The sequence below is a fragment of the Podarcis erhardii genome (assembly GCF_964252035.2).
Source record: "Podarcis erhardii genome assembly, chromosome: 9".
Taxonomy (NCBI): domain Eukaryota; kingdom Metazoa; phylum Chordata; class Lepidosauria; order Squamata; family Lacertidae; genus Podarcis; species Podarcis erhardii.
In genome coordinates, this window is record NC_138512.1 from 59164528 (window position 1) to 59187731 (window position 23204).

The following is a 23204-nucleotide window of genomic DNA, read 5'->3' on the forward strand; positions in this document are numbered from 1 at the left end:
TAGATGAACAAAAGAGTTGGGAAGTGTTAGAAGAAGCGGTGGGGGATTTTGACAGGGCAGGCAACTGACACATCACTGGAGAGAACTTCTGGTCCCCCTTCTCCCAGAACTCGGTGTTCATTAAGGGTGCAGGAAAAACGGAATCAGAGACATTTGGCCACGAGCAGCCACTGTAAAGGGAGATGCTGTTGCGAGGGAGGAGAAGCCCAGTTTGGAGCAATGCCATTGTTAAGGCTTGTTGTGTTCTTTTGTATCTTGCTATGAAAAAGGTAAAGGGACCCCTGACCATTAGGTCCAGTCGTGGCTGACTCTGGGGTTGCGGCGCTCATCTCGCTTTATTGGCTGAGGGAGCCAGCGTACAGCTTCTGGGTCATGTGGTCAGCATGACTAAGCCGCTTCTGGTGAACCAGAGCAGTGCATGGAAATGCTGTTTACCTTCCCGCTGGAGTGGTACCTATTTATCTACTTGCACTTTGATGTACTTTCGAACTGCTAGGTTGGCAGGAGCAGGGACCGAGCAACGGGAGCTCTCCCCGTCACGGGGATTCGAATCGCCGACCTTCTGATCAGCAAGCCCTAGGCTCTGTGGTTTGACCCATAGCGCCACCTGCGTCCCTCTTTCGCTATTAGGATTGAATAAAACTCATTAAAAAGGACTCTGCTTTGTTTTCTCTGCTTTTGCTGCAACCGGGGGAGGAATAGCTTTCCCGAAGCCTTGACAGGTGTCATGGCCAGATCCTAAGGGGTAGAGCGGGGGGGGGGGGAGCAAGGCAGCGGGGAGCTCAGCCAATCCACCACATTCACCGTTGCAACCATATTGCCCCAAGCTCAATGTTCCTTCCCCTCTCTCCCTCTTGGCAACTAACAATGATGTATGGCACGGAGAAACCAAGTCAGCAATGCAGCTCTGCCCAAGGCGAACTGCGCCACCAGCCATGACTCTTTGAAATCCAGAACAGAGACTTTGCTCTGAAACATTTTATCTATGTAATAATAATAATAATAATAATAATAATAATAATAATAATAATAAATTTTATTTATATCCCACACTCCCCAGCCGAAGCCGGGCTCAGGGCGGCTAACAACAATAAAATAGTGCAACATTCTAAAAACATTTCATTATAAAAATTAATTAAAATCAAATTGATGGCAACCATAAGCTTAAGTTCTGTAAAGATTGCCAAAGGAGGGAGTCAGGCTGTGCCTTGACCAAAGGCCTGGTGGAACAGCTCTGTCTTGCAGGCCCTGCAGAAAGATGTCAAGTCCCGCAGGGCCCTAGTCTCTTGTGACAGAGCATTCCACCAGATTGGAGCAGTAGCCGAAAAAGCCCTGGCTCTAGTTGAGGCCAGCCTAACCTCTCTGTGGCCTGGGACCTTCAGGATGTTTTTATCTGAAGACCATAAGTTCCTCTGTGGGACATACCAGGAGAGGCGGTCCTGTAGGTATGAGGTACGAGGTATTGCATTGGAAAGCATCATTTTATCCCATTTTTTGTCCAAAAGAGAGAGACTTGTAAACTTCAAGGATAAGATAGTTAGGCTCACAATCTGAACAACAGAAAACGGGATTGGGATCAGGTAGGGAGAAAGTTAATTAAGGCAATATTTCTTAGTTATAAAATTCTTGTACTAACCAGCTGGAATTTAAAGACGTCAAGGATTTTCTTGCAAGTCCCACCTGCATATGTTTATAGGATATTGTTTTTTACAGGGAAAATGCAAGCTTTCTGCAAACTCTTTTTCAATGCTCTGAGCTTGCATAACTATGGCGACATTTTGCTGAGCCAACACTGAGGATCCTGTTTCTCTTTATATCATGATTTGAGTGCCAAGTGATTCATGCTGGCTCAGTTTTCAAGCCAGTCAAACTTCTGAAAACACAGTTCAAAAGGTGTGCTTTATCCCATGTCTCTGCTCCTTAATCCCAGTATCTCATAACCTCTCCTCACTATGTAACGTTTATTAACTTGACACTTTGCTGGCAGCAACAGGGAAAAAGCATACTTTCTTCTTTCAAATTAATCTTCTAATTATTTATTCACCAAGAAACGGATATTTTGACAACAAGGATGTCTGAGTGCCAGTTGGAGCATTTTGTTTAAGGGGAAGATCCATGAGCTGGAGGTCCCTGGTTTATTTAGGGACCAGCTGAGCCATGAACTCTCTGGGATGACCCTTGGTCATCCATCATCAGGCCTCATCTGCAATATGGTAATAATAACCCTAGTCCACCTTACTCCGGGTGACCTGTTTATTGAGCATTCCTTCTGATTTTCTTGCAGAAAGCTTATGCAGACTGTCATCAACTGGCTGGTTGTAGAGGAGTAGCGGGAGGAACCATCTGGGGAGCCCCCAAGGGAATTCCCAGGGTACTGGCACCAACTCCAGGGGGGCCTGGAACCTACAATATTTTTGCTGTGGGTGCCCAGCCAATGCCCCTGCCCCTGCCATGTGCCGCTGCCACGTGCCACCCGCTGCTGTCAAGCAAATGCTTCCTAATATTTATAGTTTCAGCCCAATGTAAAGCATTTCTGTATGTTCTCTTCACTAATATACAGTGGTACCTCTGGTTGTGAACAGGATCCGTTCCAGAGTCCCGTTCACAACATGAACAGAACGCAACTCGTGTCTGTGCATGCACGGGTCGTGATTCACCACATCTGCGCATGCGCGTGATGTCATTTTGAGTGTCTGTGCATGCACGAGCGGCAAAACCCAGAAGTAACCCTTTCCAGTACTTCCGGGTTGCCCTGGGATGCAGCCTGAATAGATTTAACCTGAAGCAAATGTAACAAGAGGTATGACTGTATGCACATTTATGCACACTTTACCCTAGCTTATGCGTTTTTGTACACATTACTTGGCTTGAGAACTGCATTGCAAAATTCAGAGATGTGTGGATTTTGAAAAATGCCCATGTTTAAGTGTGCATATTGTTTTGGATAGCGTAACTCAGGTAGAGCCAGGGTTTTTGATCAGCCGGAACACACCAGAACATGGTTCCAGCACATTTCCCCAACTATGCCTCTGGCTCATGAGAAGATTCTCCCTGGAGTGCAAAGAGGACATCCTCTGTGGGCTCTGGAGAGGGTCTACTCATGAGCCAGAGGTGCAGCGGGGCTTTAATGAGGCTCTTCAGCTTCCGGGGCTAACAGCTGAGGTGTGGGAAGAAGTCTTCCCTGCGCATCAGCCCTGCCAGCTGCTCTGCCTCTTTGGCTTGCCTGCGCAAGCAGGAGGAACCAAGCAGTTTGCAGACCTGATGCTCAGGGAAGTCTTCTTCCTCATTCATTAGCTCTGCCCAACCACAGAGCAGCCCTCCTTCTTCCACTGGCGCAGAAGCAGAAGGGACAGGGCAGCGTTCCTGCACCATTTTTCTAGGGAACAAAGCACCTTTAAATGCCAGCTGGATCTAATTTCTTCCCCACCCTAGTCTTGGGGCCTCATAGGCTTCTTTCACATGCAGAATGTGCAGAAGTGCATTGGTGGGGCCAGGCCTAGACTGCAGATCCTATAGACTTCCCTCACAAGTTCCTCCACACAGAGGGAGGCCTGGCTTAATGGGGATTTCTTCTCTTGAATTGAGAATCTATCCACATGTATGTCTGCACTCCTGTAGACATTTCAAAAGACGATTGGAATAAAAATGTAGAAAAGCAAGACTCTTTCTTAATAATCCTCCTCCACAATTAAACTCTCTAGCCAGAAACTTGGGGAAATGTCAATCGAGAAAGGAAACCTTTTTGCTTCTAAGTAACTATCTGTATTTAGCATTCAAGGTAATGTTTGTAATTTCTGTTAATATATCCCATGGGTATATAATTGGCTTTTCTCTCAACCCCGAGAGATGATTCATTTCACTTCAGTGCAAAGTTATTTTCTTCATGTTCGGAACTAAGAGGTATAAAAGTTTGGTGACAAGCAGGTTATTTTAAAAAGACAATGCAGCTAGAACAAGAAGCAATTGTGTACTAGACAGGTTATCTAGTCAAAATGAACTGCATTCTTGGAGATGGGGGGCGAGAATCAAGATTTCGGTTTTGTTTTTGATTTTTTAATTCAGAAAAAGCTTTAAAGAAGGTGGAGTCAGAGACAGAAGAATGAAATTCCTATTTAAATATGCATTTTCACCTATATTTTCAGAAAATTTGCATTTCTGAAGTATTTTCTCAGAAAACATGCATATTCTAAATGCATAGTGTCCCAAATCAGCATTTTGTCCAGATCAACATTACCCCCATCTCCTATTTTAATTGTTAAATTGTTGCACTGTTTTAATAGACTTGTCTTATCATAAACCTTAGTTGTGAATGTTTATTTTAATGTTTCAACTGAATTGTTTTATTTGTGTTCTTATTATGCATCTTTCTATTTCTATTTTTATTTTTTGTAGCTGCTTTTATACTTGTCACCCACTTAGAAGCCACTCTGGCAGTTGTGGCATATTAATTAATTGGTTGCACCCCTCTCTCTTGTTTCTTACACATTGAGCCAAGAACTGCACCTTACAGGAAGAACATAGGATGCTGCTTTATATTGAGTCCACCTAGCTCAGCTTTGTCTACATTGACTGACAGGAGCTCACCAGGGTTTCAGGTAGAAGTCTCTCCAAGTTGTACCTGGAGGTGCCAAGGGAGATGCCTGGGAATTTCTACATGCAGAGCAAATGCTCTACCACTGAGCTACAGTCCTTATTCCCCCAAATTTAGAGAAATGTGAAATCCAAATGATAACTGTGTTGTCATTTAGACATCAGTCCAAGAGCTGCTGATCAGATGTATTTGCACTGGAATCCACAAAGAGCAGGACGCGGGTGGCGCTGTGGGTTAAACCACAGAGCCTAGGGCTTGCCGATTGGAAGGTCGGCAGTTCGAATCCCCACGACGGGGTGAGCTCCTGTTGCTCAGTCTCTGCTCCTGCCAACCCAGCAGTTCGAAAGCAAGACAAAGTGCAAGTAGATAAATAGGTACTGCTCCAGCGGGAAGGTAAACGGCGTTTCTGTGCTTCACCAGAAGCTGCTTAGTCATGCTGGCCACATGACCCAGAAGCTGTACGCCGCTCCCTCGGCCAGTAAAGCGAGATGAGCGCCGCAACCCCAGAGTTGTCCGTGACTGGACCTAATGGTCAGGGCTCCCTTTACCTTTACCACAAAGAGCAAATTGCTCAAGCATTCCAACCTCAAAGTACCCATTGATGGGGGACAACAACAGGAGAGAGTTATTGCCTTTATGCCCTACTCCTGGGCTTCCCAAATGCCTCTGCTTTGGGCTCTCCCATTGTTCTCAGGAAGACTGAACTAGAAATTTCACTGAATGTTCAGATGCTGCCAAAAGTGGCAACCCACCACAATGACTAAACTATTCTCTTGTCCATGCCTAGCCTAAAGCACTCAGTGTTCCCAAGCAGTTTCTCATCCAAGTACCAATCAGGCCTGATCTGACTTAGCTTCTGAGATCAGACATGTTCAAGATGTTATGGCTTGCAGGAGTTTGATACATCCAGTTTTAACAGCCAGGCAAGTAAACCCTGCTTGTCTTTCAAGGTAATATGCCAGTGCTTTTGTTACAGGTCCTCCAAGTTTCTCATTCCAAGTTACTGCTGGAACAAAATAGCATGCAGAATATTATTTTACCAGAAACATTATGTATACCACCATTCTGGGAAATTAAGGTACATGCAGTGCTTTGCAAGTTTCTTACAGGTCAAGTGGACCCATAATTCCTACATTTCCCTGGGCGTATTCTAGCATTAAACTGGGACAAATGGACCTAGTCTTCATGCACATGCAAACTAAAATGCTTTTTTATGGCTTTTGAGTGCTTCTTTTATACTCATAATATTTTTTCTAGCAAGCTTTCAAGGGACAAGAAAAACCCATAATGAGAAGCTATGGGCTGGATGTTGCCGAACGATTTGTACTACACACACTCTCATTAATTTACCTTTAGGCTCACAGAATGGGCCCTTTGCATATGGAAAAAGAAAACATGCTTGGGGGGTGGTGGGGAGACAAAGTCTATTTCACTTTGTTAGTGCATGTAAATACTTTCCTCTTTCAGCCAACAGATACACATCGGAAATCTTTAACTATATGCTTCAAGAGTATTTTCAACAAGAATTTAACCATAAGGCATAGGAGAAGAAAAGTAAGGATTTGCATAGGCAGTTCTATTGCAACCCCCCCCCCCAATGTCTGAATTCCTTTTGGGAGGCAATTGTGAGCAACTCTAATCTTTATGCATCTGCAGTGTTACTAAAATGTTCTTAGTTCATATAGTCCTTTTGCAGTTTCTTTATGGATACTATCCATATTCCTACTATAGCAGAGGTGATGTGGTGCAGAGAGAATGAAGATACATCACAATTAGTTCCTTTTCCTGTGACATCTTTGGTTTTCAAGCATGGGTGAATACTTTAAACTGGGAAGCTACATTTTTAATGAAGTACACATTTTTTTATAGCCAGCATTAAGTACTTTTAAGTCCCATTGATCTGAATTGGAAAGAGTTAGACATATCCTTAAATTTTCCATTGACTTAGAGGTACTTCATTTGAGAAACATTTTGCCTTTTGCCTTATATTTAAAAACTTAAATATAATACATTTAGGATACACTTGGGGAAATATCTGGATATATGGTAACCATTTCCTGCTCTATAGTAATTTTAAGGGGATATGGTTACAATATAATGATTTGATATTTTGTGTGGCGCTGTGGGTTAAACCACAGAGCCTAGGGCTTGCTGATCAGAAGGTCGGCGGTTCGAATCCCCGTGACGGGGTGAGCTCCCATTGCTCAGTCCCAGCTCCTGCCAACCTAGCAGTTTGAAAGCACGTCGAAGTGCAAGTAGATAAATATGTACCGCTCCAGTGGGAAGGTAAACAGAGTTTTCGTGCACTGCTCTGGTTCGCCAGAAGCTGCTTAGTCAAGCTGGCCACATGACCTGGAAGCTGTACGCCGGCTCCCTCGGCCAGTAAAGTAAGATGAGCACCGCAACCCCAGAGTCGGCCACAACTGAACCTAATGGTCAGGGGTCCCTTTACCTTTTTTAGTTGACATATTGTTTAAAGTTCCTGGCACTTATAATCCTTTATGCTGCAAAAGTAGAGAGGAAAGAAAACGTTTCTATCATCTATAGCAGTGATGGCCAAACTCGGCCCTCCAGCTGTTTTGGGTCTACAATTCCCATCATCCCTAACCACTGGTCCTGTTAGCTAGGGATGATGGGAGTTGTAGTCCAAAAACAGCTGGAGAGCCAAGTTTGGCCATCACTGATCTATAGTGAACTTGGCCATTCGTGCAATTTATAGTATTGCTGGAATATTGTACAAATTTGTACAATATTTGAAGCTTTTGATTATTATTTTTTTATATATGAGAACCAAGCACAGGAGTTAGCTAGACTTGCCAACTTACATAACAACAACTATCATATGAAGAATATATTCCAAATATTGAAGAATGAAGACCTAGAGGACTGTGTCTTAGTAACATAACACATGCATTGCATGGAAAAGATCTCAAGTTCAAACCACATCATTTTCATGTAGTGCTGGGAAAACTTCTGCCTGTAACTTCAGAGAGCCACTGCCATTGTTGACAGTACTGAGCTAAATGACCTGACTTGGTATAAGACAGCTCCCTATGTTCCTACGTTATTAGGTCTCTTCTGCAATAAAAAAGGGGTAAATAAAATATTTGGATCCAGAATTATGGCCAAATTGAGCCATTATGTAAGAACTAAGGACAACCATGGGGCTACCTTAGAAACGTTTTCAGAACTTTTCATGTGGTCCAGAATTCAGCTGCAAAAATCTTGGTAGGCTCACTTCCGTGGGACCAATTTCCATGGTTGCCCATTTGCTTCTAAGCACAATTCACGCTGCTAATGATATTCTTTTAAAAGCCCTAAACAGCTTAGGTCATTAGAATATCTTAGGGATGACTTCCTATTCTATCCTGCCTGCTCCCTAACATCAGGAGGAGTGGCCTTTTTATGAGTCCCACTGAGTGTTGAGGCATGGCTGGGGTGAGACAAGAGAAAGGGCCTTCTCAGATTATGGAGCATCTTGCTACTTCCATCACTGTTTATTCCTAAGCCCCTTTCATGACTGAATCAAAGAAAGCACCACATGATCACCGGGAGCTGGGACACATTGCTGCCAACACACCCCTAACATCCACATATGTGAGAAGCTCAGACTGTCCACGCCCTTGTTAGCCGCCCCATGCCCACTAATCACAAGGAAGTTCTAGAGAGTGCAGTGGTGCACTTCAGGTCTTCACCTGGTGCCTACGAAGCCTCTGAGCTCCCCACTCACTGTCCCCTTAGTCATGATGAGTTCTGTTACCTTTTCCTCCCTTGAAAATGCATAGAGTTGAAAGAGGAAGTGAGACGAGTGACCTTCTTTCCCACTTCCTCTTTCAGATGAATTCTACCGGATACAAGTTTTACTGAGCTCTCTTTGAAAAACTAAGTGACACATCTGTCTGCATCTTTACTCTCTTGGGCAAGGATGGGTGATCTGAGGGAGTGAGGAGAAAAGTGACCAGAAATCCCCATCACTCAAAAATCCAAATGTGGCTTTCAAAGGTTGGTGACACCTAATTAGGAATTCTTCACTGCTTGCATTACAAAAAAATGCAAGAAAAGAGTGTGTGCATGTATACATGCATTTCTTTTTTTACAAAATTCCAATAAAAGGTTCTTTCAGTTCACTTCTCTCTCCCCCCCCCCACACCATCCATGTTACTGTAATATATGCAAATCACATCAAAGTTGCTTTTCAGATGGAAAGAATATAAAAACCATTCCTGCTTATTGGGACAAAACCATATGACAAATAAATCATCATTACACTTAAACTATTTGTTGAGCCAACTGCTGAGCTTCAGAATATTTTAAGACTGTCTCAAAAAATGTGGTATCTGAAGAAGTGTGCATGCACACGAAAGCTCATACCAAGAACTGACTTAGTTGGTCTTTAAGGTGCTACTGGAAGGAATTTGTTTTGTTTCAAAAAATGTGGAAGCACACCTATCTGCTGTGCCCCAGTCCCTGAAAATAAAGTGGATTTTTTAAGAGAGAGGAAGGAGGACAAGGAAGAAGAAAGAAAGAAAGAAAGAAAGAAAGAAAGAAAGAAAGAAAGAAAGAAAGAAAGATGTTACCTTGTTGAATAATGCCAGTAATCACTGCAAGGTAGACTTCTGGATCATGATTAGTGGTAATCAATGGATTGTGTGGGTCTAAATTCAATATTTGATAGATAGTGTCTGAACTTTCAATCCCACAAAGCAAAACAACCACCCTTTCAGGAGGCTGAAGGATCTTGTCCAGAAAACGTCTTTTCTTTTTGTTCAGACAGTTAACAAGTCCACTTGAAAGTATCAGCAGTTTACATCTGTAAGATCCCAGGGATGGCAATCCCAGGGGGTGAATGGATGGAGATCCCATGTTGTAGAGCAAGATTCTGTCCTCTGATAAGAGATGCTTGAAAATTGTTTTTAAATACAGTGCCCATTCCTCTGCATCTTCTTCATGGATAATAACAAGACTGCTCTGTGCATTTTCTGAAGAAGAAAAAGAAAAAGATTTACAGGTAAGTGTCACTTTATATCAGTGGCTAATAATTTCAGATGCGATTAAAGATTGGTTCACACAAGCCCAAACACATTCCATTCCATTCATGAAGAAATTAGCATGAAACTAGCATGAAAAATTGCCATGTTTGGATCAGACCTGATATATCCATTGACATTGGTGATCTTTAGAACAGTGTTTCCCAACCTTTTTTGGGCAAAGGCACACTTGTTTCATGAAAAAAATCTCGAGGCACACCACCATTAGAAAATGTTTAAAAAATTAACTCTGTGCCTATATTGACTATATATAAAGTACAGTGGTGCCCCGCAAGACGAATGCCTCGCTAAACGAAAAACCCGCAAGACGAAAGGGTTTTCCGATTTTTTAGCGGCTTCGCAAGACGAATTTCCCTATGTGCTTGCTTCGCAAGACGAAAGCCCATAGGGAAATCTCCGGGACAGCGGGGAACCCTCCTCCCACCGCAAGCCCTGGGAACAGAGGAGAAGCTGCGCACCTTCCCCTCTGTTCCCGGACCTGTCCTGAAGGCCTGGGCGGGAGGAGGGCTTTCCTCCCCACCGCCAACATTCAGAATGCTGTTCTGAATGTTGGCGGTGGGGAGGAAAAACCCTCCTCCCACCGCAAGCCCCGGGAAGAGAGGAGAAGCTGCGCGCCTTCCCCTCTGTTCTGGGACCTGTCCTGAAGGCTTGCGGTGGGAGGTCCGGGAACAGAAGAGAAGGCGCACAGCTTCTCCTCTCTTCCCGGGGCTTGCGGTGGGAGGAGGGTTTTTCCTCCCCACCGCCAACATTCAGAACAGCATTCTGAATGTTGGCGGTGGGGAGGAAAGCCCTCCTCCCGTTGCAAGCCTTCAGGACAGGTCCGGGGCAGCAGGCTGCTATCCGCAGCTTGGAGAGCCCTGCGGGGAAGTCCTGCAGGGCTCTCCAAGCTGTGAATGTCTGCCCCGCGCGAGGGGCGCTCTGCTTAAGAGCGCCCCTCGTGCAGGGCAGCAGGCTGCTATCTGCAGCTCGGAGAGCCCTGCGGGGAAGTCCGGCAGGGCTCCCCAAGCTGCAGATGTCTGCCCCGCCCAAGGAGCGCTCTGCTTAAGAGCACCCCTCGTGCGGGGCAGCAGGCTGCTATCCGCAGCTTGGAAAGCCCTGCGGGGAAGTCCTGCAGGGCTCCCCAAGCTGCAGATGTCTGCCCCGCCCAAGGGGCGCTCTGCTTAAGAGCACCCCTCGTGCGGGGCAGCAGGCTGCTATCCGCAGCTTGGAAAGCCTTGCGGGGAAGTCCTGCAGGGCTCCCCAAGCTGCAGATGTCTGCCCCGCGCGAGGGGCGCTCTGCTTAAGAGCGCCCCTCGTGCGGGGCAGCAGGCTGCTATCCGCAGCTTGGAGAGCCCTGCGGGGAAGTCCTGAGGGCTCCCCAAGCTGCAGATGTCTGCCCCGCGCGAGGGGCGCTCTGCTTAAGAGCGCCCCTCGTGCGGGGCAGCAGGCTGCTATCCGCAGCTTGGAGAGCCCTGCGGGGAAGTCCTGCAGGGCTCCCTAAGCTGCAGATGTCTGCCCCGCGCGGAGCTCCCGCCGGGCGCGCAAGGCTTGGGGCGGCAGCCTGTTGCCCGAAGCACAGGGAGCCCTCCGGAGGGCTCCCCGTGCTTCGGGCGAGTGTCTGCAAGCCTTGCGCGCCCGGCAGGAGCTCCCGCCGGGCGCGCAAGGCTTGGGGCGGCAGCCTGTTGCCCGAAGCACGGGGAGCCCTCCGGAGGGCTCCCCGTGCTTCGGGCGAGTGTCTGCAAGCCTTGCGCGCCTGGCAGGAGCTCCCGCCGGGCGCGCAAGGCTTGAGGCGGCAGCCTGTTGCCCGAAGCACAGGGAGCCCTCCGGAGGGCTCCCCGTGCTTCGGGCGAGTGTCTGCAAGGCTTGCGCGCCCGGCAGGAGCTCCCGCCGGGCGCGCAAGGCTTGGGGCGGCAGCCTGTTGCCCGAAGCACGCGGAGCCCTCCGAAGGGCGCCCCGTGCTCCGCGCTGCCAGCTGCCGCCCCAAGCCTTGCGCTCTCACCCGCCTCCCTCCCACGGCACACCAGGCAACGTCTCGCGGCACACTAGTGTGCCGCGGAACACCGGTTAGGAAACACTGCTTTAGAAAATACCATACTGAGCCCAGGGGATTTTGCTGCCTATGGTGAAGGACAAAATGGCAGCTTCCAGTCTATGTACAACAGCTAACTGGACTGGCAGTTGAATGTTACTGAGCAATGCTGGTAGCCTTCCAAAGTCTCTTGCTAAGCTTTCTTTCACCTGAGCAAGGACCTCCAAATTCACACTGAATTTCATTTAAGGCAAAATCCAGCAGATAGATAGATAGATAGATAGATAGATAGATAGATAGATAGATAGATAGATATTCAGGGCAGACGTACTATTAGCCACTCTAGTCTTCCCCACTATGGTGCTATGGTGAGACATATTTTATTTCTGGTTAAATTATACTCATTATTTCTTAATTTGCATCTATATATTAGCACACACAAATTTCATATAAATCTCTGTTCTCTTTTTTGCTGATGCATTCTCCTTTGGGGGGGGGGAGTGGGATGTCAAACTGGCCACTGTGCTCAGAAGGTTGAGGCATCTGAAGGGCCTCATCCTCTTCAGTACAGGTGAACGTTCAGACTCAGAATATTAAAAGGGAGTTGATTGCTGAAGCTCATGCATTAGCTTTCATGAAGCTTTTCCCAGGATCCTCTTTGCTCGCAGGCAGGAAGTGAGTTTCTCATTAAAAAATAATAATCAAATCTTAACTTTAGGTCTCCACAGTTCCACACCGGTTTGCAATTATTTTTTAAAGTCCTCATGAAAATTCATCAGGGTTCCTGTGAAAATTTCTCCTAATGTACACATGCTTCCTTGCAATGATACCCACACGTATTGTATGCATTTTGTACACATTACATGGCTGGGGGAACTGCACTGTAAAATATGTACAAGTGTGAATTTCAAAAGATGCCTGTGTTTCAATTTGTATTGTTTGAAGAAGTATGAGTTAGGTAGATTCACCTTTAAATGTGACCTGAATTGATCTTTTCCCCCTATCCCTGTTCTAGCCTGACAAAATTCTAAAGCAGCTGCAGTTGGAACTCCTCCTGGACGTAAGGCAGTGAGATTTTTCACAATAAACTGAAAATGAACAATATGGTACAGACAAGAGTTAATCCTGAGTTCTATCTCTGGACTGTAGTTTTCCTGGGATGTCTTGTGCTCCTTTTTTATAGGTCTGCATATAAACATGTTTTTTTTAAATAATCTCACGTTAAATTAAAGCAGACAGGCTTCACATTTATTTATTTTTGGGAGCTTGGCTGCATTGTGTGGAGGTAAAATGAAGTGACATGTGAAGCATAATCTTACCTGTGACATGGCTACTGTAGAGAATAAGAGCCTATTAGCTGCACTAGGTCTATTGATCATTAACAATGTGTTGCATGGCACAATGTGACACAACAATGAATATAGGTAGTTCAATTGCTCCAGGCTTATTTCTGCAGGAAGCATAATAGGACTGTGCTCCCACAGCAATTGTCACACTGTAACACAGCTGGAGACAGCAAAGAAAAGCAGCCCAAAGCCATGTTTTATAAAGGTTTTTTAAAAAAGAAAATTAAAAAGAGGGCATGAAATGCACCCTGCTCTCAACTACAATACTGTCATTTTACTTGGTTACTGGTGGTAGAATTCTACTAGAATTGTCATATAGCTAGTTCAGATTCATGCCACATAATTAACTGCAACTATAATATAATAGGACATATTTACACATTATTGTGGGTAGGAATATGCACTAGCCTAGGCATGTCTACTCAGAGGTAAGTCCTAATGAGTTTAACAGGGCTTACTCCTAGGTAAGCATGTCTGAAATTCCACACACCAGCTTTTCAAAACCTCATGCCATCCAGATCTTTAGGACTGCCAATCTCATCAACCCTGACCATTGGCCATGCTGGCTGAGGCAGATGGGAGTTGTGGTCCACAAGAGGGCACAAGATTGGGGAACACCAACTTAAGCCCCACTGAACACAGGAATATAGGAAGCTGTCTTAAACCTATCAGATAATTGGTCCGCCTAACTCAATATTGTCTGCCCAATGGGTATTGGCTCTCTAGGATTTCAGACAGGAGACCTACCTAAAGATTCCAGGTACTGAACAAAGGACCATCTGCCATTGTTTGAATTACAGGAGACAGGCAAAGGAGGATCACCCCAAGCTTTTGTGATGGCCCATTAACTAGAGTTTTTGAAGGCTAAAGAGGGCTAAAAAATGGGGAAGGGTAGACAATGGATTTCAGTAATGGTCCCCTAATTCTTCCTTCGTAGTTTCAGCACTGACCTCTACATGCTGCTGCTGCTGCAGTAACAGGCAACTCCTGCATTTCATGTATAAAATGTAAGTTAAGGTGAATGTTGCCCTCTTAAAACTTAATAGAACCTATCACACTTTGACAAAATTAAGCTATGCTTCACCTGTTTTGTACTTGGAAGCCCTGTGGAATAAAAATGTATTATTAGTTCTGCAATGAGGAACAAGAGGCAATTGTGTGCTGTCATCCAGAGCATAATAGGAGCTTTCTGACAAGGCAAAGCATTCTCTAGGTTACTGGTGCGCGGCCACCCATAAAGGCGTAATATAACAGAACCACCAAATGTGGCATCTAACCATTGCTCAGAAAGAAATATTGATTCTGTGACGTTGAGGAAATACATGAGCATTTTCTTTTGTGATATATGCAGGGGATATAGGAGGGGATGGGAGCAGGCCGGCAGCTAGGGATGGGCCACAAATTCAGTGTAGGTTGCATTTAAAAGCAAACCTATCTTATTTGCACTTTTCAAAACAATACACAAACTGAAACACAGCAGTCCTCCCAAACTGGCACTTCTCCAAATTTTGCAATGCTGTTCTCCAGCCAAGTAATATGTACAAAAAACCTGTGCTCTACCATGATGCTATAGGCAATAATGTGCATATATCACCAAATATAATGTACAGAATGCATCATATTGGAAGCAATTACTTTGCAAAAATGTGTACGTTGGACAAAGTTGCATACAAAAATATGCACATGGTGAAATTTCATGAGGGCTTTCTTTAAAAAGACAACAAACTTTTGCAAACTGATGTGGAAATGTGGAAAACCGTTCTTAAGATTGGAGGAAGAAAAAACTGAGATAAACCAAAATCCACAGACTCACCCATCCTTATGCTCTACCATGATGCTATAGGCATTTCTCCCATGCATTAAAAAGTCTATAAACTCAATCACCCATGTCTTTATAAGATTAAAGAAAGAATTTCCCAACATAAGAACACAGCAGTCTTGGCTCCAGAAAGCAGTGTTCTCCAGCCAGCACCTTGCTTGATTACTAAGAGCACTCTGAAGTTTTATAAGCAGCCTTTAATCATCTTCCTTTCCATTAGTGGCACATTTCTTTGAAGCCATATGACTTAGACCCCCCCACCCGCATCATTTCCCATTATCCGAGAGCGCTGCTAAAGTGCTTTGGGTTATTCTACCCATACCCTAAATTGATTTCGGTTTTGCTTTATGAATTTGCCATCTAACAGTCCACCAGCCTAGAGATGCTAGAAGCATACATGTGTTTACTTTTTGGATGAAAAATAGTGTTGAGAAGTAAGGTTGCTTCCCCTCCTCCTTAGATAGTGTGCAGTTCCTGGTTCTCAGTCAGAGAGAATACTTCTAAATATGCAAGATGAATAGAAAAGAAAAGTAACTCGATTAATATTGCCTTTTCCTGTTAGTCTGGTTGAAAAAGGTGCAGATGGACACATTCACTTCCAAGCATCCAGTGGTTGCTTTCCATATCATAGAACCACAGAATTGTTGGAAGAGACCCTGAAGTTCAACTAGTCCAACCGCCTGCAATGCAGGAATCTTTTGCCCAACATGTGGCTCAAACCTACAACCCTGAGATCAACAGTCTCATGCTCTACCAACTGAGCCATTCCATATCTGGGGAAAGTGCTATAGTTTAGTGGTAGAACATCAGCTTTGCATGCAGAAGGTCTCAGGTGCAGTCCTGGGCATCAGGCCAGTTTACGGCAGCCATGGAAATGGTAAATTCCATGGTAAGTGGTATTAAGAAGACTTTTTGTACAACCCATTTTCTGATAGCAACTGAGGGTGAGTCAATGAAAGATGCAGGAGAAGGCATGAATCATAGAATCATAGAATCATAGAATCATAGAGTTGGAAGAGACCACAAGGGCCACCGAGTCCAACCCCCTGCCAAGCAGGAAACACCATCAGAGCACTCCTGACATATGGTTGTCAAGCCTCTGCTTAAAGACCTCCAAAGAAGGAGACTCCACCACACTCCTTGGCAGCAAATTCCACTGTCGAACAGCTCTTACTGTCAAGAAGTTCTTCCTAATGTTTAGGTGGAATCTTCTTTCTTGTAGTTTGGAACCATTGCTCCATGTCCGCTTCTCTGGAGCAGCAGAAAACAACCTTTCTCCCTCCTCTATGTGACATCCTTTTATATATTTGAACATGGCTATCATATCACCCCTTAACCTCCTCTTCTCCAGGCTAAACATGCCCAGCTCCCTTAGCCGTTCCTCATAAGGCATTGTTTCCAGGCCTTTGACCATTTTGGTTGCCCTCCTCTGGACACGTTCCAGTTTGTCAGTGTCCTTCTTGAACTGTGGTGCCCAGAACTGGACACAGTACTCCAGGTGAGGTCTGACCAGAGCAGAATACAGTGGCACTATTACTTCCCTTGATCTAGATGCAATACTCCTATTGATGCAGCCCAGAATTGCATTGGCTTTTTTAGCTGCCGCGTCACACTGTTGGCTCATGTCAAGTTTGTGGTCAACCAAGACTCCTAGATCCTTTTCACATGTACTGCTCTCAAGCCAGGTGTCACCCATCTTGTATTTGTGCCTCTCATTTTTTTGCCCAAGTGCAATACTTTACATTTCTCCCTATTAAAATTCATCTTGTTTGAGATCCTTATGGTAGCCATTCACCAAAGTCTCAAGTCTAATTCACACTTGCATGCTCACTCGATTATCATTACTTCACAACCATCACTTGTGTATTGCAACATCAAGTGACAGCTTCTCTGTATGAATGGGGCATCACAGATAGAGCATACAGACAGAAAGTTCATATCAATTGGCACACAGTGGAACCCATATTATTCATATAGTCACTAGTTTGGGGACCACCTCCCTCGCTTCTTGTGTGACCCATTGACCTTCAACAGTTGTCCCTTATCATAAGACATGTGCTTGTTAGATTATCTCACAAATGGTAGCACTATCATCCCTTCTCCATTTTCAAGGATCTAGAAAACAAATGTGGTGATTTCAAAGTGACTTTAACACTGATCAATTGTGGTATGGAGAGGGAACCCTATTACCCACCAAATAGCTAAAGAACAGGCTATGCAGCCAACAGTCATCAATACTGGGTGGAAGGGAACAGCTCAAAAGGACTACTAAGTGCACTCTGATACATTCTACAAAGTGTAATAATTCATGTGCATTGTGTCCTTGGGATTTTCTGCCTGGCATGCTTCCTGTGTGTATTTTCAACAAGTAGGTTTTGACTTTGTGGACTAGGAAATAGAATTGGAGTCAGCTTAGGACTTGGTTCCACATTGTCAGTGCTGAAGGCCCGGCTTTAAATCTGTGACAAAAAGAGTTTGTGTGAATTTCAGTAGGTGCTGGGTGTGTGTGTGCATCTTGAACCAGAGTTTCTAGTAGCTTCCACCATTCACACACTGCTTTCCCATGAACCTTATAGACAGTGCTCTGAATACAACATGTTTCCAACATATATATTTAAGCAGGAGCAACCTGCCAGACCATCTAGTCAGCTGACCCCAAGGCCAATCTGTGTCCACTTGGACACAGTTCTCGCCTCAGAGCTTGCTACTCTCATTAGGCAGAGTGAGGTGACTGCCTGAGCTGACATTTCTGGGAGCACAGAATGGACAAGACACTCTGTGCCCCCCTCCTAAGCTAACATGCTGCTTTCAGGTGCAGTGGGGATACCAATGCTAGTTTTGAAGCTGCTAGTCTGGTCAGTTTTTGTACATGGAATTGGGGAGGCACCCTCCTGCCTGCGCCTTGGACAGCAAAATGTCTTGGTGCAGCCCTGCAAAGTAAAGGTCAAATGACGTGCTGTTTTAATAATAATAATAATAATAATAATAATAATAATAATAATAATTTATTATTTGTACCCCGCCCATCTGGCTGGGTTTCCCCAGCCACTCTGGGCGGCTTCCAACAAAGATGAAAAGTACACTAAATATGTATTTGTCATTATCTTTCATTAGTATTAATACGAAGCGTAGACATTATTCTCACCAGGACTGCAGTGCACATAAAAAAGAAGTTTAGCTATTTCTCCGCAACTGCAATCCCAATGAAAATCCCTTCACGTGGCAATCAGCATTAGGGGAAAAGCTCCCACTGGAACTAATTTGAGTTTTGTCTCTAATGCTAATTGCCACTGGACTGGGGGGAGGAGAGATTTAAGTTTGGCTCATGCCTAGGGGAAGAAGGGTTAAACTGCTGCTTCAGTTTAGATTAGATTTGTTTGGGCAGTATTCAACCAATGTGTCCATCAACACAAGCATGTACGCTTACACAACAGGACTTTCCCTTTTCTCCTCCCCACACATGCCACTGTGCCCTCCCCAATCCTACTCCAGAGAGACAGGGGAACCCCTAAAACAGATTTAGGGAGCATGGGGAGGACAGAAGAATACTATTTTGTGGCACAAGCTGGAATTCTTACTTCCATGGCACTTTCATATAAACCTCTACACTGGATACAAGACTTTATTTGCATCTAGTAAGTCCATCGTCATGTTTAACAGTGTGAAGGCTCCATTTAAATTGCCTTGGAACATTCACATTCAATATTTTAAAGCTCTGGCAACATGTTCGCACACTATTCATTTTATATAACATGTAGGCAGAATCACAGAATTGTAGAGTTGGAAGGGATGACAAGGGTCATCTAGTCCGCAATGCAGGAATCTTCTGCCCAACATGGGGCTCAAACACACAACTTTGAGATTTAGCATCTCATGCTCTACTGACTGAGCTATTTTGACCTTCAGTGTTTCATGCGATTCCATGATTTCTGCCATGGATCTTAATCCCTACCCATTTACATTAAAATAATAAACTTTTAATAGGTGTTGGCTTGACCATATCAATTTCTTCCATCAGTTAATTACTTTTGGAAGATCAAATTGCATATAAAAGCAGACATCTCCCTATTTGATTTGATTTTCCACACTTGCAGAAACTTTCCTATTAGATCTGCACAAGAATGATAATGAAAACTACAAACTCTTCCTTGAGTGAATTAAATCAAAATTTTAAGCCACGATGTTTAAGTACAAACAGAAGGCTAGTCTTGAGGGCTACTCTCTCCCTGCTTCCTAATGTAGCCAATGAGAGGGAAGGGCAGGTTGAATTCTAGATGAAGTAGTTAACACCTCTCAGAATTAGGTCTCCTGCTTGGTTTGATTTTGTTTATGAAGCCACTATTTTCTTTTAAACAGAGGATGGCAGTGCAATGAGAAGAAAAATTTCTGACATGCTAAAGGCAGAAAGAGAGTTGCAGAGACTAATCTTATGAAAATGATACTGACTTAGCTCACTGCCACTATGATTGCATCTTAGCACCAATGGCACACGTCCATCAAGTGGGACTTGAGATTGGCCAGAACGAGGTATGTTCATCCCACAATCTGTTCTTGCATAGCTGCTGCTGCTGTTGTCTTTTCGTTAACTAGTGCCCAGTGGATGGGTGAGCCAGATTAGGACCAGGGCCAGTTCAAGGTGCTCACATTGGTGTTTAACATCCTAAATGCCTTAGGCTCCAAATAGCTGAATGACTGCCTCCATCCTGATTTAGGGGCTCTTTTGGTAGTTCCACCACCCTCAGAAGTGCAACGAATTGCAATTCAGGAGAAGGCTTTCTCTGTGGCAGCTGCTAAAGTGTGGAAATCCCAAACAGGGATGCTCAGCACTATCATTACTCAACTTCTGGTGTATGCTAACAACGTCTCTCACGACCACGGCCTATGAAAGTTAAGGTCAAATATTAGGTCAAATTAGGTCTATGTGCACACATATAGGCAAACAGTCTCATTCAAGTAGGAGCAGAGCAGTGAAGAACAGCCAGCAGCAGGGAAGCAGTCCACAGGGAGTGGATCCCCAAAATTTGGATGCATTATTATTATTATTATTATTACTACTACTACTATTGTTATTATTACTACTATTGTTGTTGTTATTATTATTTTGAATTAATTCTTATTTGATTTTACAAGTGTAGAGTTACAATACAAAAAACATATCCATATTTAGAGATTTCTCCGAATCTCTAGACTTCCCACCTTTGCCTCCCTGGGTCCTATTATGAACCTTTTAAACTGCATATTATTTCATCATCCAAATTTTATATCTCTCCATTTTGTCCACAATATTTCCTACATTACAAGTGTTATTACAATCCTGCTAATGGTTTCATCTGCTTACAGTGGTCTCTCAAGTAATTTATAAAATTTCCCCATTCTTTATTGAAGTTTCGGTCTTCTTGGTTCCTGAGTTTTCCCGCACAGTTTGGATGCTTTAAAATGAACATTTGTTGTTGTTGTTTAGTTGTGTCCGATTCTTCGTGACCCCATGGACCAGAGCACGCCAGGCACTCCTGACTTCCACTGCCTCCCGCAGTTTGGACAAACTCATGCTGGTAGCTTCGAGAACACTATCCAACCATCTCGTCCTCTGCCGTCCTCTTCTCCTTGTGCCCTCCATCTTTCCCAACATCAGGGTCTTTTCCGGGGAGTCTTCTCTTCTCATGAGGTGGCCAAAGTATTGGAGCCTCAGCTTCACAATCTGTCCTTCCAGTGAGCACTCAGGGCTGATTTCCTTAAGAATGAATAGGTTTGATCTTCTTGCAGTCCATGGGACTCTCAAGAGTCTCCTCCAGCACCATAATTCAAAAGCACCCATTCTTCGGCAATCAGCCTTCTTTATGGTCCAGCTTTCACTTCCATACATCACTACTGGGAAAACCATAGCTTTTACTATACGGACCTTTGTTGGCAAGGTGATGTCTCTACTTAGCAAAGCACAAATACAAATGATATAACCACACATGTACCACTACTACCCAGTGGAGACTGATCTATTAGGGCAAATGTGTCATAGCCCACCAACCTCAGCCTGCCCCCAGACAGCCTCCAACTTTCTGCCTTCTTTCTTCCAAGCTGTTCAAAATGTGGCATTGGCTGTCAATTTCCTCTTCTTCCTTAGTCTCTGTGTTTCCCCTTGTAGGACTCAGCAGGGAGGATGGGGACAAAACTTGAATTAATTGGTTCTGCCTGTCATTGGCTCTGGCTTCACCTGCTGCTGGTTTCCCTGCATTTTACCTCTATAGTCTCAATGGGCACCAGCCACTACTACCACTGTAGTGTCCTTTCTGTATATTCTGTATATTCAGTTCAGGGAAAAACAAAACTAACACCATGGGGCATCCAGGGATATTTCAGACCAGTATTACATTTATTGTGGCTTACTAAGTGTGGCTCATCAATACAATTGTATACTGGAATATATTTTTGGCTGTATGAAAAAGAACTTGCCTAAGATGTCAGTGCAGAATCTGGATGGAAGCAGAGTGCTTCAGTCATTGAGATATATACAGTGGTACCTCGGGTTACATACACTTCAGGTTACATACACTTCAGGTTACAGACTCCGCTAACCCAGAAATAGTGCTTCAGGTTAAGAACTTTGCTTCAAGATGAGAACAGAAATCGTGCTTCGGCGGCGCGGCAGCAGCAGGAGGCCCCATTAGCTAAAGTAGTGCTTCAGGTTAAGAACAGTTTCAGGTTAAGAACTTAACCCGAGGTACCACTGTACAGTCAGTGGAAAGAAAAGGAAGAGAAACTGGTAACTTCTAGATAGTAAATTCTGGACTGTAAGATACTAAGTGGTTTATTCCTTCTGGCCACAGTGATACAGCTGAAGTTAGTACAGGCTGTTGTTGCAAACTTTAGTTCCTAGACCTGTTCCAGGTAATGCTCATCTTTTGACTGATTTTAATTGTCTTAACAGGAAACACTGTACTTATTTAGGTACTCTTCTGTGAGAGCCAGTGTGGTGTAGTGGTTAAGAGTGGTAGACTCATAATCTGGTGAACCGGGTTCGCATCTCCACTCCTCCACATGCAGCTGCTGCGTGACCTTGGGCTAGTCACACTTCTCTGAAGTCTCTCAGCCCCACTCACCGCACAGAGTATTTGTTGTGGGAGGGGAGGAAGGGAAAGGAGAATGTTAGCCGCTTTGAGACTCCTTCGGGTAGTGATAAAGCGGGATATCAAATCCAAACTCTTCTTCTTCTCTTCTTTATCTTTGTTGGGTTCTACTTGTTTTCTGGCTTCTGCTTGAATCATGAAGGTTACTAGGAAATGCTGATAATGAACTTGCCACCAGTCACCGTTTTTTCCAGGTAAGAAAGAATCTTTGTTTATGCTTTGGTATCCTTCTTGGCTCGCTTTTGTCATTTTCTCATCTTGACTGAAAACCACCTCTACCAATATAAATTCTTGTCATTGCCCAGTGATGCATTTGAGCAGTGTTCCTGGGCTTTAATTTATCTATGTTGTTCCACATTTGTAAATACTTTTGAAGGGACTTCAGCCACATCCTGTAAATGCAATATGTAAATGCAAAGCATGAGTAGCCCCAGTACAGAAACTCACTGGTGTGGCACATTATGCAACATGCATACAACCCTATTGCTATCGCTTTTGGGAATTTATTGTCTCGAGGGTGAAGTAGATGGAAAAGATTGGATGATTGATTTATACTATAGTTAGTCTGAAAAATCACCAATAAATGAAGCAAATGCATAAACATATCTAAACTCTACTGAATGTACTCTTAGCAGAAAAGAATATTATTTAAAAGCTAACATATATAGCAGCTGCCTTGAATGCTTCCACAGAAAATATATTGCCCCACTTCAGTCATTTCGAGTTGCAGCTGATGAATTCTAGTAAAAATTAGATTCAGTCTTTCTAAAATTGGTTAATCTTGATCTGTGAACAGAACTGGTTGAAAGCCTTCAGCAATAAGATTACAGAGCTACAAATGCAGAAAGCAAGTATGAAATTTAACAGGTGTTTTTTTATTAGAGACAGTGGGCCAGAACCTCGGTTTGAGTAAATCAGCAAACAAACATTTGTTATAATTATCGTTTCCACCAACTGAACCACTGACACGACTTTTGTTTTTATTTTTCTGTCATGAAAGCTTGAAACCAAGACAAATTTTCTGAAAGCAGCTACAAGGGAACAATTCAAACTCTGACACTTAGAGATAGCATTGGAAGCCCTATTTTCTTTGAGACTTTTTTTGGTTTCTTTTATTGGTTGTGTCTTAATTTTAAACAGCTAGCTTCTTTTTTATTACATAATGTCAGAGCCACCCTGGGTCCCAGCTCACAAGAGACCAAAGTCCAGTCCAAGCTATATACAAAAGGTTTTATTGAAGATCATTGTCGTCATTACATCCAAACTCCGTG

General features: G+C 44.0%; 1 protein-coding gene across 1 annotated transcript in view; it reads right to left on the minus strand.

Annotated features, from left to right (window-relative positions):
• The window catches only part of BANK1 (B cell scaffold protein with ankyrin repeats 1), a 196213-nt gene that overhangs the window by 155778 nt on the left and 17231 nt on the right, over positions 1-23204 (minus strand). Inside the window, exon 2 of the mRNA XM_081876829.1 lies at positions 9169-9570. Within this exon, the coding sequence (XP_081732955.1) occupies positions 9169-9570 (402 nt within the window). The remainder of the gene's footprint in view (positions 1-9168; positions 9571-23204) is intronic.